The 18256-nt window shown below is 41.5% G+C and overlaps 1 protein-coding gene across 9 annotated transcripts in view; it reads left to right on the top strand.

The window, feature by feature from the left end:
* The window catches only part of NALCN (sodium leak channel, non-selective), a 294176-nt gene that overhangs the window by 227443 nt on the left and 48477 nt on the right, over positions 1-18256 (top strand). For all 9 annotated transcript variants that reach the window (XR_004346630.1, XR_004346629.1, XR_004346631.1 and 6 more), the window contains 2 exons: positions 973-1046; positions 17810-17911. Coding sequence is in view for 5 of the 9 variants with exons in the window: in XM_032610834.1 (XP_032466725.1) it covers positions 973-1046; positions 17810-17911 (176 nt within the window). In the remaining 4 variants the exon portion in view is untranslated. The remainder of the gene's footprint in view (positions 1-972; positions 1047-17809; positions 17912-18256) is intronic.

Raw genomic sequence — 18256 nt, 5'->3', positions numbered from 1 at the left:
ATAGCACCTAGCATTTTACTAGCTACTGTACCCTGCTTTTTACTGATAATCTCATGACTCTCCAATAGTCACTAAAATCATACTAAGTGCTCAGGAAATCTAGTCTAATCTATTGATCAAAATGAATGGGACATTGTCTAAGTACCTGAGGTCTGCAGCTACACTTCCTAGTTATTGAATCTTCCCAGGCTGGTGTTGTCTCTCTTCTTTCTCTGCCCTTTTCCTGCCCACCCTGGATCCCTGTACACCTGTCACCAATCTTCTGTAACTATCAAGCAGTACAGAGCTGAGTCTGTGGAGTGTATCTTCTGGTTTGTAGCCAGCCTCCAGGATTTTTATTTCTTAGTCCTTTTTCCTGGGTTAATTTCATCGTCGCCAAGGAGGAAGAAACCTTGAAAGTTTGTCTCATTTGTCTCTATGTCTATAGGCAAAACAGTTCTTAAACTCATCATTCAGATTAGTATTGGGTCCCAGAATCAGATGTAATGTGGATTAGACAATATTTTACTAAACGACGGCAATAAGGGTCCAGTAGTCATTGCAACATTAAATTCTTTGGAAACTGAAAACCCTATTCGGATGTAAGGAGACATTACTACCAATGAGCATAGCCAGTGTGTCGCCCCCAAAGCTGTGACACGTGGCCTCACAAGCTTGTTTACAGTTCTATTCAAATAAAAGTAAAGATAGAAATTAAAATTAAACGATAGAATCAATCATATGATGAAAAAAATTCATGTGTATTGTTTTCATAGTGTTCTGTTTTGTGTGTGTAATGATTTGTCAGTATATTTCCCCTTTACACTCTTTTTTTTATTTTTAACATTTTTATTGGAGTATAATTGCTTTACAGTGGTGTGTTAGTTTCTGCTTTATAACAAAGTGAATCAGCTATACATATACGTAGATCCCCATATCTCCTCCCTCTCCCCTTTACATTCTGAAACTAAAGTCACACTCATGATTTTACAGCTTCGCAAGTCTGTCTTCAGCATCAGGGCGAGGAACCTTCTAGAAAAGGAGACCGCAGTCACTAAAATTTTAAGGTAACATTGTTTAACACTGATACATATTTAAATACAAATAGGATTAAGTTAAGCAAAAAGGAGCTTTTTTTAAAATAATGAAGTAATTTTCTGAGTATCAATATATACTTTCTGCTACAGAGTAGGTTTGGGTAACTGTGTACTTAAAAATAATGTCAAACACATCATTAATGTCTCTCCTGAAAAAGTAATGTTTTATTAGTGCAATCAGCCATTTTTTCTCTTTCATGCATTTAAACATAAATTATAAGTATAAACATTTACAGAAAGATGAAAATAACTTTTATTTTTACAGATTTTGTCTTTTGTGATCTCTGAAGGACAAATCACAATCTCAGGGGAATATGGTAAAAGGGAAAGCTTTTTAATTATTAAAAATAAATGTATTTAAAATCTATAAGAATCAAAAGCATATCCATTTTAGAATGCTTATAAGCATAAGCACATAATTTTAATGCTACTTTCTAAAATCTGCCTTGAAGTATCAGAAAGGAAAATTAAGCTAGCTACTTAAGGGTATTTTATAAGACTATGTTTTATAAGACTGTGTTTTATGTTTTATAAGACTATGTTTTAATATAAAGTAACATGATCATTCTAAAAATGCATAAGTATTTGGAATATAATTTATTCGTTCCTGTATTACACAGACATGTATAAGAAATACACCTAAATATTGGAGCTGGAGGTGGAATGGCTGACAAGGTTAATAGATAAATTCGTAGTAGGAAGCCCTGTCCAAACTGTGCTAAAGGGAAGGAGTTTGATTCTCTTCTACTCCACCTGAGTTATTAAGCGTAGTCATGGAAGCATTTTGCCAGAATCTCTATCACTATAACTTGGATAACTGGAATGAGGAAATAAGGCTAATAGATATGATTTGAGAAACTATTTTGACTTTGTAACACTACCTGAAATTTGTATGCTAGACACAATCCTAACTCATCGAGACAGGATTCTGTGTATTTATTCTTTATGTTGGCTGACGATTCATGCATACAGTTGAGTGTGTGTTGGAGTCCCTTCTATGAGACGAGAATAAATATTTCTGGGGCTTAGATATTATCACCGAAGAATATGATGAGATGAAACTGAAAGGTCTCATTGAAATAGAGAAAGGAGAGCTTCTAAGCAAACATAACCACCTGTGAACCAACTTCAGTTTGCTTCCAACTGGCTCAATCCTGGCGTTACCATCAGATAACACCACGAGGCTGGCCTCAAACACTACGTGGTCCTCCAGGTTCTTTATCCAGCTGGAATTGTACTAGACACGTTAATGGCACAGTCAGTCCCTAGGGTCTTGAAGACTCTCCCTGCTCACACAAAACAGGTCATGAGCTGGGTGCTGGATTTCTGGTTCACCCCCAGGACCCAGAAACTACCCACGAGGAGATCCTAATATCCAGAGTCTACCTGCCAGATTAGGAATCAAGTGACCTTACTGACCTGCCCAGAATACGTTTCCAGAAGGTGCCGTAGAGGTTCCCAGAGACCTTCAGAGCAGAGGCAGACAGGGACCCTTGGAAGGAGGTGACCCCCATACACCCCCGTTCCTGTGAACCCTTTCTTAAACTTGCCCTTCCACTTTCCCTTTTCCACCACCTTTCCTACCCACCTTCTCCCAGTTTACAAAAGAAAGGTGGTGCTCCCATCCACCCAAAAGAAAGGTGAAGCTCTAGGGTGCACTGGTCTGAGATGTCCAGTCCTCTGGGTGGCCGAACACAGGGGCTGTTCCCACATGGCTTTCCCAGAACGAGGGCCCCATCGGCAGCACGTTATTGTCCATCCAAGCGACAGATTTTTGGAAAACTTCCTTCCAAGACTTCATCTGCTTTAGAGTTAGGCCTTAGCAATACATGGATGTCACAGGGACCTGTGTTAACATGTTATTTGAATTGAAAAATAATGATCAGACTTCTGACAGATTCGCTGATGGGTTTGGCAATAAAAACTCACTTCGTGGGTGCGCAGGGTCACAACATTGAATGGATTGGACGGGTGAGACTCCCCAATGTTTTCTCAAAGTTATATTAAAGCACATATACAATAATGCTAGAAAATACATCCTTTACTGCTAATTGACATTATGCGTGGAACATTTAGTTGTTGATTTTTAAAAGTACAGAAGTGGTTTTAAAAAGAGAAAATTTATGAGTACCTGAGCAGAAACAACAACAACTAAAAAAGAAAAAAAAAAGAGAAGAGAAATTAAAAAGAAAAGGAAAACATTTACAGTCACCTGGGGCCAATGGTTCAAATAGCCCTACACAAATTGGAGAGGAAGGAAGGTTTCCAGCACTCTCCCAGGGTCTCCGTGCTCCCACCGACCCTCTCCTCCCCCAGGCCTCCCCCTTCTCTCTGTTAAGGAAGTTCTGCCAGGTGACTTAGAAGCAGAAAGACAAATACTATATGATGTCACTTACACGTGGAATCTAAAAACAAAGTCAAACTGCAAGAAACAGAGAGGAGATTGGGGATTGCCAGAGGCTGGGAGGTAGGAGAGATGAGGGGATGTTGGTCAAAGGATACACGTTTCCAGTTTTAAGTTCTGGAGATCTAATGTCCAGCATGGTGACTGAAGTTAATAATATTGGATTGTATACTTAAAATTTGCTAAGAGAGTAGATCTTGTGTGCTCACCACATACACACACACACACACACCACACACACACACACACACACACAAACACAAAAACAGTACAAAAAACAGTAACTGAGGAGATGGACGTGTTAATTAACTTTACTGTGGTACTCATTTCACAATATATACGAATATCAAATCGTGTTGTACACCTTAAATGTACACAATGTTATTTGTCAGTTATACCTCAGTAAAGCTTGGGGAGAAGTCACCTCTCCCTTGACCATCTGCATTTTGAAAGGGGGCTTTGAAAGAAGGAAAGAACTTTAAGACCAGGAGGTGCAGACTCGATATCTTAATAGATAGGGCTGCCTTGATACAAAAGGGAGGTCCGGTAGAGACTTGTTTCTGTCACTCTTGATTTTCCTAAGTGTTTTGTTTTCATAGACTTATAGTCTTTAGTTTCATCTAAGAGGTTCCTCCCCAGGGAGGCATGGAAAGAAGACCTGAGCTGGAACATTTGGGCAAGTCCATCACTGGTGGGCATTAGTCACATATTAGTGTCTTAGAAATAACTTTTTAAAAAATAACAAACATTTGGGGAAAACAATACAAAACACATCCCAGATGTAAGGTATCTGGAGGACTGTTGTATAAACAGGGAAATTATTTAAGTTTAAAGTTTGGAGGAGATGATCTTCAAGGTCCCCCAGGTGTAACACAGGATACTGGACTTAGTGTTAGGAGGCCTGGACCAGCGTCTGGCTCTGCTCTTCTATAACCTTAAGCTACTCACTTATCCGAGCCTCCGTTTTCTCATCTGCCTTTGTGGTGTAGACTGCCCCAAAAGGTCATCTGAATTATCTGTTGGTGAAGCAAAGTGAAATGTTGATACTTACTATGTGAGGGAAGCCACCAGTTCAGCAGTCTTAATAATGTCTCAGAAGGGATAGGTCAGGGGTGGATATTCACAAGGTTGGGGGTTTGAGTTTAATTGTTTTTAGTGGGGAGGTCTGGTTGAGATTGGGCAGAATTCTTCAAATAAGAGTTTAGGTCATTTTGCAACATGTATGAATACTGAATCATTATGTTGTATACCTGAAACTAATGTCATATGTCAGTTACACCTCAGTTTAAAAAAAAAAGAGTTTAGGACTCCTCAGGTAACAAGTAACAAGTAACAAGTACTTGTTATTATCGACAGGTAACCATTACTATTCGGGGGAGGGCAGCACCCAGGTTGGTGGACAGGAAGAGGTGACACACCTTCATCTCTCCACTGCCTTCAATGCTCTTTCCACCCTCTACAGCATGACAGTTCAGTCATCAGCTATTGAGATGGAGTTTGCACTTCTGATTTTCACTTACCTTCTTGATTTGGGGTGATTCTGAGAAGAGGGAAAATAAATGGTGACTCTGGGCTGCCGTCTCTACTCCAGAAATCTGTTCTATTCTATGCTTTTGAATTTTTAACCATATATATGTATTACCTTTAAAAAATAAATATAACTAATTTTTAGAAACAGCATTCTTAAAATATTTAGGATTGATGCCTACCTGGGCAGTGTCTTGGCCCAAGTTTTGATGAGAACCAGTTAATCTGACGTAATTGGTTTGTCCAGTTGATGACCTGTTGTCATCTAGAGAAAGGAAATAGCCCGTTACTCTGCAGCTCGGATGAGTGGATTTTTGGAAAGTTCCTGAAGCTAACAATGAAAGTACTTACGGTTAAGGCCTTAAATTCCTGGACATTCATTTCCTGGAATGAATATTCAAGTCATGTTGATGGAGAGGTCTTGATGCTTAGTATTGATAATTAAGCTGTGGGGTTACCAAGGGTCTCAATTCTCAGGGGACCCACATTTCCAAATATCCATCTTTCATTTGAAACAGGGTCGGCATTATTCCAGTGAAGAGTGTGCTATATACCTCCATATGAACAGGAAGTTCAAGTCCACAAATGATTTCTACACATAATCATGTTTAATTTGTATTCTACTTATTTTTTGAAATTACTTGTCTGCTTTGAAAATTGAAATGAACTTCTGGATCTATATGGGAACACTTTTGATGAGAAACACAAGTAGGGCATTTTTACAGAACTTGAGAATAGTGTCGCAAGCTTAAATGCAGGTGACTCATTTGGCATTAATGGGCCAGACTTATCTGGAGAGTGTTGTGAGAGAGGATGGCCCACCACCTAACTGATAAAATCCAGGGTTGCTATTAAATTCACTCTTATTTTGACTTCGTCTACACCATTCAGCTCCACTAAAGAAAGCTTCCTTCAAAAGGCAGTGACCTTTACATCACATCAGATGAAATCAAAACAAAGAGCAGTGCGTTTCAAAAGCATCACTCCCTCTACTGAGATTTCTCTAATTTGAGCCCTGAAATTGAACAAAAATACATTATCATTCCTGCTAGGCTGAATACATAGAGAAATGTCAGAATAAAATAATTAAACCTTTTACATTATTTTAGAAAGTGCCATTCTTTTGTAGTTTGCCATCAGCATCTCATTAGCTAGGATGGATCTTTATAACCTTTCTGAATGCTCAGTCTGCTATGATATTTGTATTCTGATATTTGGATCGATGACATAATTTTCCTTGCCACACAATTAATAATTTTTTGAATTTAGTTGAATGCTACTTACTATTAAAAAATTAAATATATATATAATGACATACGTTTGGTGAGTTTTTCTCATCATTTTAAGACAGTCATGTTTATTGATTACAAATACATGTATTTCTGGACTGGAATTTTGTGCCCTTCTTGACACTGACCTACAAAGGGCGTCTCATTCCTGTCCCAGGTCCAGTCACATAGAATATGCTGTGTCAGTGTAGTAGAAATGGAAAGAGGACAGGATTTGCAGCCAGCCACACTTGGCTTTAAGTGCCCTGAGTAGCAGTGACTCTTGGGAAGGCTCAGCTTCTCCATCTGCCAAGTAGGGCTATAGGTGACCTCATAGGAGTTAAGTGAGCATGTGTATCAAGTACTCATTTGGCAACTCAGGAGCCAAACTGAGTTATAATTCTGGCTCCATCACTTCGTGGATGTTTGACATTGGGCAAGTTACTTAATGTCTCTGCACCTCCGTTTTCTCATCTGTTAAATGGGATCTATAAATTTATAACCCCTGCTTTATAGGAGAGGATTAAACGAGTTGGTATGTGTAGGTGATTTTTCATTATTGGCAATAAGTTAGGGGAGACCCACAGTTGCCCCTGAGAGGCAGGCAATTGACAGTTACCTTTCAAAGCTGATCCTCAAGGGTGTGGTGCAGAATCTTCACTGTTGCCCAGCAGAGACTAGATCTGAGGGGCATAAAATGCTTTTGATACGTCAGTGTACTCTTTTTCCAGGTTGATTCCAAGGTTCTTGCTTACCCAGCTGGAAGCAGTCTATCTGCTGCAGCTTTACACTCAGTTAAGCCTTGCTAGGCTGGCTAACATCTTCGAGGCATCATCAGATCATTTGTTTAAATCATTTGCTGGATGATTATTGGTGGATATAGTCCCGAACTAACAGCGTAGATTCCTCAGCCAAGGCTGGCATCCCCGATGGCTGGCGGGAAGTCCTGGGCTTGGAGAACTGTGATCATCGTAGGGCCCTAAGGGCAGCTATCAAGTTCTCCATTCCGCTTGGCTGCACCAGGAAATCAAACAGTCCTATCTCAGAAGCGGGAAGCCTACCTAGGCTTTGGCAGGAAGCCTAGTCAAACAGGTAGAGATCAGCATCTCGCAGGGACAACCAGCAAAGGGAGAGGTGGGGGGGTCACAGGTGTTGGTCAAGTCAAGCCTGATGGACTTGGCGGCTGGAAGAGTGATGGTGAGTGGGATTTAAATCAAGATCATTGGCTAAGAACAGCTGGTGATCAGGGCAGGGGAGCAGCTGAACAGAAGCTGTAACTGCCGTCGTGGGCACCACGGGTAGATCAGTGACTGCTGGGGCTGAGACAAGCATGGCATCATCTTCTGCGTGGGTTGTAATGCCTGCCTGGAACCTTCGGTGTGCACATCCCTTTGGCACTCCGTAACTTCGGGGTGGATGAGGGCTTAGCTGGGGGTGGTCCTTCATGGGCTGTAGGCTCAATGAAGGTGTTTCTCTTGGTCCACTGGCCTCTTCGAGGGCCCAGTTCTCCGAGCTCTCTCTCCCCAGGGTCTAGGACAGATGAACTGACATCTGGGCTCTTCTCTGGGATGTGAGCATCTAAGTCATATTCCCCTGGAAGATGCAGTGAACCTGATGATGAAGAGACCGAGGAGATCATAGGAGTTTTCTAGAGGAAGGAATTCAAGTTAAATCCCAAAGATTCCCTCCGAAGGCCACCTGTTCCTGCACACTTCGTTAGCTGTGTGAGGAGAGGAATTTGAGGAAAGGGGAAAGAGCCTGTTCATTCTTACTCTGTCCCCTCTTGTCTAGACCCAAGCTGCCAGTTCTCTGAAGTGGGCAAATTACCAGGGAGTCTAAGAGCGCTTCACGATGCAGAGCATGGGCCTCTTACCCGCTCTGCTTTTTCCCATGGGGCAAGTTCTCCTTTTCAAATGATTGTTTTGTCCATTAGCGCAGCAATTCAGCAATTTTTGATAAGGTCGTGGGAGTTCTCTGCAGCTCTGCATTCTGGGCACAGCTAGCAAGGCATGCGCAGCATCCCCAGAGCCCAGGGCCAGACTTGCCAACTGCTCAGTGAGATGTGCTCCAGCTGTGGGAGGGGATGCACAGGAAGACCCTGAGGACGAGAAGGAGGCTGAGACTGGGTCAAATTTTTATGACCATTGGCAAGAATAACCTGAAGTTTTTTTTTTTTTTTTTTTTTTTTACGCGGGCCTCTCACTGTTGTGGCCTCTCCCGTTGCAGAGCACAGGCTCTGGACGCGCAGGCTCAGCGGCCATGGCTCACGGGCCCAGCCGCTCCGCGGCATGTGGGATCTTCCCGGACCGGGGAACGAACCCGTGTCCCCTGCATCGGCAGGCGGACTCTCAACCACTGCGCCACCAGGGAAGCCCTAACCTGAAGTTTTAAGAAAAGAGAGTATTGGGCATTAATAGGCCATTATTAATTAACTATTACTACTATCTGATTTATTAAATGTTTATTAATACATTTACTGTATTATAGATATAAATACATAGGCTATTAGTATGAATATATTACTAGTAAATCATTAAATATTAATCAAATATTTAGTTTAAATATTATTGTAAATATTTATCTGTGACTCTATTAAGGCTGCCTAATTGTTGATTTTCCTTATTAAGATTTTTCCGATACTTAAAAACTCTTGTAGATTGTTTGGAAGACCATTTGGAGATACAGAGACTAAGTAGATAGATGGAAATTAAGTGTATTCAGAGAACAATAAACTGAGGCAATAAGATCTGTGGATACATGCATCTGAATAAAACATAAAACGGTGAAAGTTTCAAGGAGGCGAAATGTAACTTAATTGAAACAAAATAATTATATTCTTTTTTTTTTTGCTTTCAACAACCAAACTTCCTTTCCTTGAACTCTAGAAAAAATTTTATTGAGCTACAATTAACATATATTAGTTTCAGGTGTGCAGCATAATGATTCCCGGGGATTTGTATATATTATGAAATGACACCACAAAGAAGTCTAGTCAACCTCCGTGACCTTACGTAGTAAAATAATACATTCTAAAGATGTTTTCCTAGGTAGTACCTGATTTGTGGTAATCAAAATATATTTCATTGACATAGTATATGAGTTGTAGGTTATTTTTAGGTAAGCCCCCAAAGTGTTTGTAATAGTACTATGGATTAGGAGAGCTGCTATTAAGTTTTACCTAACAAATTCAAGGAGATATTTTGAACAGGTTTTTCTTTTACTATTTTATCATCGAAGGGTAAAGTAGTAAATAATATAGGAGAATACATATCTCTAGAAAAATCGGTTCATACGGTTTATGCAATATTTGGAAAATTTCACTTTTGTTATAATAAAAAGTTCAACCTTTGCATTGTAATTGACATTTTTCTGAGTCCATAGCAGGGTTACTAAATTCGAACCCCAGTGAATGAATGATGTGGGGTTTCAGACATTTGCTGAATTTGGATAGATGCACTAAAGGCATGGATTTCCCATGAGGTCATTTTCTTTTTCACGTATGGTATCTACGTATGATAAGACGTAAGGCTTCTTTTATTTTTCAGTCTACAAGAGGTTCTGGTTGTTGGTGTATTTACATGTCTACGTATGAAAACATTTTCATGAAAAAACACAAGATTGGAAGGAACTAATTCACTGTTGCTATTGAAGAGCCGTACTCAGGACTGGGCTGACTCACAAAGGAGTGGGATACTTAACTGGGGTAAAAACGCAGCTATTCCCTCATCGCAGCAAAAGGCCGGTACAGAGGCGCTCACTTATTAGCATCACTGGGTCCCTGCTTTCGAGGATCACGTTGTCACTTACATGGAGGCAGTTAAGAGCCCCTTCCAGGAAACACTCATTATCTCTTCTCTTACCCAGTTCTACAGCCATCGTTTTACATAATTACCACTAAAGGACTATCTTCCTATTGTCTGTTGATGTGATTACATTATCTTAACCACATCTGATAATACTTGACAAGGTGCAGCTCAAGATTTGAGTAAAATCCTTCAAATTTAGTGTCCTGCAAAGCTACACCGCTGTTCCTTTAGATGGTAATTACGTTTAATACCAGATGGTATCGTCGTGTAATCTAAGTTTTCTATAACGGATGAAAATAATTTGAAGACTCACAGGCCTCTCTCTTTCCTTACAGAAGGTACAGGTTTCCCACACCCTCGTTCTGGAACATTAAGAAAGAAAATGTGGAGACGGAGAAGAAAGAAACTGAGGACCCCCTGCTGCTGTTTCTATAAACAACTAGTGGTGTTTAAAGGCTAATAAAGCTCCAAGATCTCTCTTAGAACCATCACCTTTGGGCCAATTTTAAAATATTTTAGATGGAGAAATGTCAAGAAAAATAGAGACAGTTTCTTAAGACATGATTCTCTCCCCTCAACCTCCATAAAAGATTTTATATAAATATATGGCTGTCATATAAGGGGCAATTGAAATTCCACAGCACAAAGGCAATGCAGAGAAGAAGAAAAAAAAAAGAGTCAGTCTTTCATATGTTTTTTTCAAAGCCTTGGCAAGAAACCAGGGGTAATATTTTTGCAACTGGGAATGTGTGTTTGCTGAAGAATATTCCCACATTTGAATCATCCTCAGGGGTCCTAGGCTTGTTTTACTTTCAAAGGTAGAGAGGGCATCACATTAACCCCAACTGGGAAAAGGAAAATGCCCTACTGTAATTCTCCTCCAGGGAGCAGGGATGAAGGGATTACATATGCCTCATAATGGAGAATTTCCTCACTCAGACAAGACAAAAGACTTCATTATTTTTCACCAGACACTTGAAGCCTTGTGTCTCCCGGTTCCAGAAGCCAAGAAGGCCGACCAAGTTTGTTTAATTTTAAACCGCTAGATGGAGTTTCTAAGAAACCGGCCTTCCAGGACTGGCTGTTATGAAGAGATAAAGAGAAGATATTGAAGACCTTCATGCCACGACTCTTAGGGTCTTTCCCCTAAGACGAGCGAGACCTTCCCTGAAGATCACAGAGTGTGTCTTCGATAACCTGAGCTTTGCTTTTTCTCTAGGCAGCAAAGAAATGAACACTTTCTTCCTGAAAACATATTTCTTTGATCCTTATGTGAGACCAAAAGGCATCTAAATCCTCGTGAAAAATTTAAAGTGGCAAAATAGAACTTAATTGAACGTTCGAGTAATTTTCCTTCTGACTAGGTCTGTTCCTGAGTAGCCTTAACAATGTGTGCATCTCATTTCTTATTGGTGCAGTATGAAAAGTGCCAAATTCCTCAGTTATTTACTGAAATAGTAAATAACTATTTAATAGTTAAATAACTATTAAATATTTACTATTTCAGCTTGGCAGTAGATTCCTGTCAGACAAGATGCACAGTGACCCTGTTCCCAGTGACAGATCCAATCTCCTGTTGAAGAAGTTGATTTCAGCTCAGCTTCATGCTGGCTTGCAAGTCTCCCTTAATAGCTCTCTCATAGGATATAGCTAAAGATTTATAAACTTCCTACTTGCAAGAAGCAATATCTGGTTTTTTGTTACCGTTTCAGGGTCTCATCTATTATAGGTGTGCAGCCCGCTTCTTGAGTGGTGTAGTATTCTAACTTGAGATGAAATTAAGATTATTTAACTTCCCCCTTCGAAAGCATATTTCAGACACGAAAGCCTATTTCAAAGGCATGTTTCTGCTTTGTGATTATTTCTGTGCTTCCTGAGCGTGAAGGGATCAAAAAAGAAATGAAGACACTTGATCTTCGCAGAAGATGTCAAGGTTCCTTCGTGGAACAGATGTTTCTTGAGCGCCTACTGTGTACAAGGTGAAGTAATCAGTGACCAAGCAGAGTGTCTTGGAGCTCTTTGGAGTGCGGCATGGGTGAGGTAACTGCAGGACCAGTGACAGCGATGTGGGGGTGAGGCTGGAAGGGCAGGTTGGAAGCGGACCCTACAGGACTTTGCAAGTCAAGCTGAGCTTTTGGTCTTCATCTTTCTCTGAAGAGCAGTAGGATGTTGAAGATTTTAAGGCAGTGATGGTAGCTGTATTCGTTATCTATTGCTATGTTGCAAATACTCCACAACTCAGTGATTTACACAGCACGTGGATAACCTCACAGCCTGGCTTAGTGGGGTCTCTGGCTCGGGGTCCTTCACAAAGCTGCAGGCATTTTGACGGGAATGGGCAGAACGCCCTGCCCAGCTCGCTTGCACGGTTACGGATGAGCTGGTGTGCCTCCTGGGCTGTCGGATGAATGCTTCACTTCCTCAAGGGCTGTTCACGGGAGGGCAGCCTCACCCCTTTAGGAAGGGGGTCCCTCCATAGCACAGCTCCCAACAAGGCAGCCTTCGTCCCCAGAGCAAGCCAGAGACTGCGGAAGATGAAAGCACAGTGTCTGGTGACCTCTTCCATCTTTTCTGCCTTATGTTTGTTTAAAGCAAGTCTCCAAGTCCCGCCCACACTAAGGGGCTGCACACGGGCATGGAAACCAGGAGGTGGGGTCATCGGGGGCCATCTGAGAATCACCCGCCGCAATCACACCATGGATGGTCACTTCAGAAATCACTTTGCTTGGGATAATAATACGTTTGCGGAGACCGCTTCAGAGGCTGTGGCTCTGGTCCAGAGTGTACCTCACTGCTGATCGGTCAGAACAGAGAAGACTTCCTTTCCAACACAGATCTGTGTCCAACTTGCTCTTCTGTCCTCCACCCTCTATGGAATGTTTTAACATCAACCGTGACATAGGACAAGAAAAGAAAGTCAATAATAGCAACTAAAATTCAAATCGAGCATTTGTTTCCAAAGCGCTTGCACATTCATAACCCTACTTGATTCCTCCCACTCCCTGTGAAGTCAGTAGCAAAGGTGTCATTGTCACCACATCTTACACGTGGGGCACGGAGGCTCGGGGAAGGCATGTCACTTGCCTGAGGTCCCACAGATGGGAAAAGCTGAGGTCAGAAGTGCGTGGTTCCAATCATCTCCGTTTGGCCTCCAGACAGAGGCAGAACTTTCTGTTCGCTTCTGTGCTGCTGGGTGGAGACCTGCACACCTCTGCGGCTTTGCTACTTTGAACCTGAGACTAGCGAATTCTAAATCCTGCCCCCATGCTCCCCTCACTTCACTCTCTGTACACCCCCATCTCACCCTTCACGTATCCGTCCTGTCCATCCGTCAGCCCGTTCGCGTGCCGGGAACTGCGCTTCTAGGAATATGGGTTTGAGTGATGAAATGGTCCCTGAGAAATGTACAGTCTCATAAGGGAGGTAACTAATGATGGCCAAATGCCACAAGCATTAAACAAGCTCAGTCAGTAACATGCTGCAGGAACACGGAACATCAGACATAATCCTGCGCTTTCACATCGGTGAAACATTTATTTCTCACTTGATGTTACTTATCAGAACCCATTTATATCAGAGTTTGTAATTATATGACGCACGTCAAAACGTGATGTGGTACTTCCTAGTTTGGGTTACAGTTGATGCTTGTATGTATAATGAAAGTGTATTTCCTTTTAAAAACAATAAAGCAAGCTTTTACCATACTTGCCTGTGAACCTTGGCACATTGCATTCGAGAATATGTAGCGTCTTAGTAGCATCTGATTGTGCCAGATTGAAGTGACTTTTCTCCCAAATTTATTATTTTCTTAAATAACAAAATATTTTACATTTATCAGAGAACGTGACAATGGCTTATGTATGAGGCTGTCTTATCTATGCAGAAACCTAACGTTGCATCCTTCCTACACCTGCTTCAAAGCCCAGGTGTCCTCAGGGTGGAAGTATAGTGCACCTGCTTTCCCACACCCTTGCCCCCGCCAGGCCCCTCCTACCCCAGAGCCATCTCCTTTTATCTGAGTTTCTTCCTTCATCCATAGGGAACTCGTTTTTGACAACTAGCCTCCTTGTATAATATAATTAGATTTTTCCCTTTTTTTTGCGGTACGCGGGCCTCTCCCTGTTGTGGCCTCTCCCGTTGCAGAGCACAGGCTCCGGACGCGCAGGCTCGGCGGCCATGGCTCACGGGCCCAGCCACTCCACAACATGTGGGATCCTCCCAGACCGGGGCACGAACCCGTGTCCCCTGCATCGGCAGGTGGACTCCCAACCACTGCGCCACCAGGGAAGCCCCCATATGTTTTCTTTCAGATGGATATATGTATCTGTAGAAAAGTTTTTTTCTGTACCATTAGCTGTTTTTTTGGGGGGAGGGTGATTATTACGGACAGGTAGCTAGTTATTAACTATAATGGATACCTTGCCTAGAAGAAAATTTTGTCTTTTAATTTTAGTAAGATTCTACCACCATACTTAAAAGGGGGGAAGCGTAAACCTTTAAGAGCCTTTCATGAACTGCCTTTCATGTGCCCCCCTCAAAAAAAGATTGCCTTTGCCCAGTTTGCTATGAATATGACCCTCAGTTTTCAGCAAAGAAACCCTAGCATTTACCTTTAGAGTTTCCTAGTTTGAAAGACACTGGACATCCTCAAAGGACAGAACGAGATGTCAGAGCATTTGGTCTGAGGAGAGACTCGGCAAGGGGACTAAATGAATGCTAAATGAAGACAGAAACTGTTGGCCTTGGTTTTGGTACCAGATCTGGGGGTGAGGTGCTGGGATGTGGGTCTGGCACAGGGGGTCAGAGAGTCACATTGAGCCTGAGGCTCCAAAGGGGACCGTTAACACCCCAGCAAGAGGGCCCCATCTGCCTGATTTCACCCTGCTCAGATCACAGGGCACCTTGTTACCACAGGAAAGGAGGAGGTGAGTCGGGCAGCCTCTGCTCAGAGAACAAGAAGATTCTGGCAGGGGCCTCTCGCCCAGGAAGCGGGAACCACCGAGGCTGATGCTCTGAAGTCACCTGTTACGTATTTCAACTGGCCCAGAGTTAGTGAACATTTTCTTCTTTTTTTCCCATCAGTATCTAGTTTGAAATTGTTCCAGCAAACAGCGCTTATAACGTAGAAGGAAGTGGTAGGAAAAGGATAGTAAGGCAAATGGTTCTATATGTTACATTTAAGTGGATGTCTTAGTCTGATTAAGCACGGGTTTTCTGATTGTAGGATAGAGCTAAAAAGCCAGCTCCCATCAACCCCACCCCAGATGACTGCAAATCACAGGGAACCTGAAGGCTCACCAATGGACTGCAAACATTCGTGTCACGTGTATGGCTGAAACTCCAGCCCATTTGAGTATTATTTTCTGAATTCTCTAGACCCAACAGAAAAGAGGGAGCTGATCTTGAAGCAAAGAGGAAAAGAGGGGTTGCTTTCTCACCCCAACTTCAGCCACGCTATTGGTGGAGGAGATGGAAGAGGAGGTGTCATAGGGTGGGGGTAGCGGGACTTCCAATATGGGTTTGTCTCCATGGAGACCTGCTTGTCTTGTTCAGTCAGAGGAGGGCGTCTCAGGTGTGGTCCTGACTCTTCTCCAGCAAGGATGCCCAGGCATCCTCAAGACTGGGCTTCCAGGCAGACACCAGCAGTTGTTTTTTTTTTTTTAATCACAGGCAGCTTAAAGCCAGTTACATTCTATATACTTCAAGCATAGCAGGGACGCCCAACTCAAATGGGTATTTTATAATCAAGTTGTATGTGTTTTGTATTTAAGACCTATAGGTCTTATGTACTTTTAGGGAAGAGTCTTGTGACAAAAAGTAAAAGTTACTAAGTGGTTAAAATTCAAGTCTTTTTTTAAATATTGAAGTACAGTTGATTCAAAATGTGTTAGTTTCTGGTGTACAGCAAAGTGATTCATATTACATATATACATATATATCTGAATCTTTTTCAGATTCTTTTCCATTATACAATAGTTTATTACAAGATAGTGAATATAGCGCCCTGTGCTATGCAGTAGGACCTTGTTGTTCGTCTATTTTATATATAGTATTTTGTACCTGCTATACAGGGATAAATTAGGAATTTGGGATTAGAAGATACAAACTACTATATATAAAATTGAAGGTTAAGTCTTGACTGTTTACACAAATGGCAAGGCTCTGTATATCTATGCCGGAATAACACCATTCTCCAAATAGAGTTTTTTCAGAATGCCTTCATGATTTTCAGACCTTTGTCCAAAAAATAATTCATAATGTACATAATATGAGATCATCCTATACCTTTGTCAACTCAGCTGAACTTACAAATGCATCTTCCTCTTCGACCCCATTGCAGTCCTGGAAATAGCACAGTCTCTATATATCACTGCCATAAACCCTTGTTGTTCAATAAAATTTTGACTTGGATTTTATCTCAAAATGGTCCATGTTGCTCATTAAACTAAGAAGAGTGATTTGGGGGCATTAGTTCCTATCATGCATTTACATTTGTTGCATGTGTATGATTTCTCATAGGTATTCATCGTAATTATCTTCACTGGCATCAAAACCGTTTTTAAGTATTTGAAAATACACATGATATCATAAGAGATGCTGTTTTAAGTATGCTGAACAGACATAGATTTTTTTCTCGAAGATCTTAACTCTGAGACAGACAGTAATAATATAACTCAAAGCCAATACAGAAATGCAATTTAGGAGACATAAATACGAAAGTGTTACGAATGCAGTGACAGAAGTACATGGGTTCCAGTTTGAACACATATGGTGTCATAAAATTTGCATATCACAAAATCATTGCATTTTAGGTCTATGAGTTTTCTTCAAGATCAAGGCCTTTTCCTCGCTTTATGGAGAATGAAACTGAGCCCAAAGATCCCTCAACTGGTTCGTGACAGTGTCGCCTTGGAACACAGGTCTCTTAACCATGGATTTCTTTTCTTTCCATTTGACCACTACATCAAGGGAATTCCTGTCATTTCCAGTTGGAGAGAGCTTCCTGGAGAAGAAATGTTTTCTCTCCAAATCATTCACACCACAGGTGTTGAGTCACCCAATTGTCTTCACTCATTAGCAAATCTGAAATTAACACAAGCCTGGTTACCGTTTAAAGCGAACATGTTTTAAAAAGTCTTCAGAGCTTTGTGACTACAAAGAAAGTGGCAACTGGTTACCTGTAAGCCACAGGCTTTCAGCTGACGTTTCTCTAGGTATTCATTCCAGCTTTAATTACTTGTCTTTTCTATTAGTTTTTTGCCTCTAACTTTACCCTTTCCTAGCGTTCTGCAAAATCTCCTTGGAACATATATTCCATCAGCCCGGGAGCCTAGGTGGACAAATCCTTCCCTAAGGGGTTTTATTAGAAACCTCCCTGTCTAAATTGAAAACCAGCATCATGGGTACCTGTGGTTAGGCTGGCCCTTCGGCTTACAGAATCCCGGTAGAGGCTCTTCTGTTTGGGGTGGGGATGGAATGGGGACATATGGGGAGGGGATTGTTTTCTATTTATTTTCCAGCCCCTTTTCGTGGCTATGATGGTTCTGTTTTGAAAGTGTTCTTGACATAGAACCTGAAGCTCATTTACATTATTGGCAATGTGTCATTTGCTGTACTTTGTCTTATCATTGGTGTTTCCTTAAGAAGAAGAAGAAGAATGAGCAGTTATGCATTATTCATCCCAAGTGTACAAATCAGGCATTTATCTGCGGCTCCTTTTTTTTCTAGAGCTTGCACTCGACAGCGCATGCTGAGCGGATCATTTGAGGGGCAGCCGGCGAAGGAAAGGTCAATTCTCAGTGTGCAGCACCATATCCGCCAAGAGCGCAGGTAAATACACCGGAAGACAAGGCTGCAGAGAAACGAAGGAAAGGAGTTTTACAGGAAGCATCACTGACCCCTGGTCAGGAGGCAGGCCCGGGTGAAGAGCTGAGTTCTGTTTGCTAATGGCAACAGTAACAAAACTCACAATGAGATTCAAAGAATCAAAACATCTTTCAAAAACCCTTCCCTTGGTGATGATAGCCAAATTCTCACTTTGAAGATCAGAAGGAAAAATTCTGAATTTTGTTAGATGAGATCAAAGGCAGGTGGATAGACTATAACTTGTGCTATAAAAAGAAATATTAAGCATTTGTGATGCTATCAGGAGTTATTTTATTTCATTTTTATGAT

The sequence above is a fragment of the Phocoena sinus genome, chromosome 18, assembly GCF_008692025.1.
Source record: "Phocoena sinus isolate mPhoSin1 chromosome 18, mPhoSin1.pri, whole genome shotgun sequence".
NCBI lineage: Eukaryota > Metazoa > Chordata > Mammalia > Artiodactyla > Phocoenidae > Phocoena > Phocoena sinus.
The sequence above is the reverse complement of the archived record's forward strand: the minus strand, read 5'-3'. Positions and strand labels throughout refer to the sequence as shown.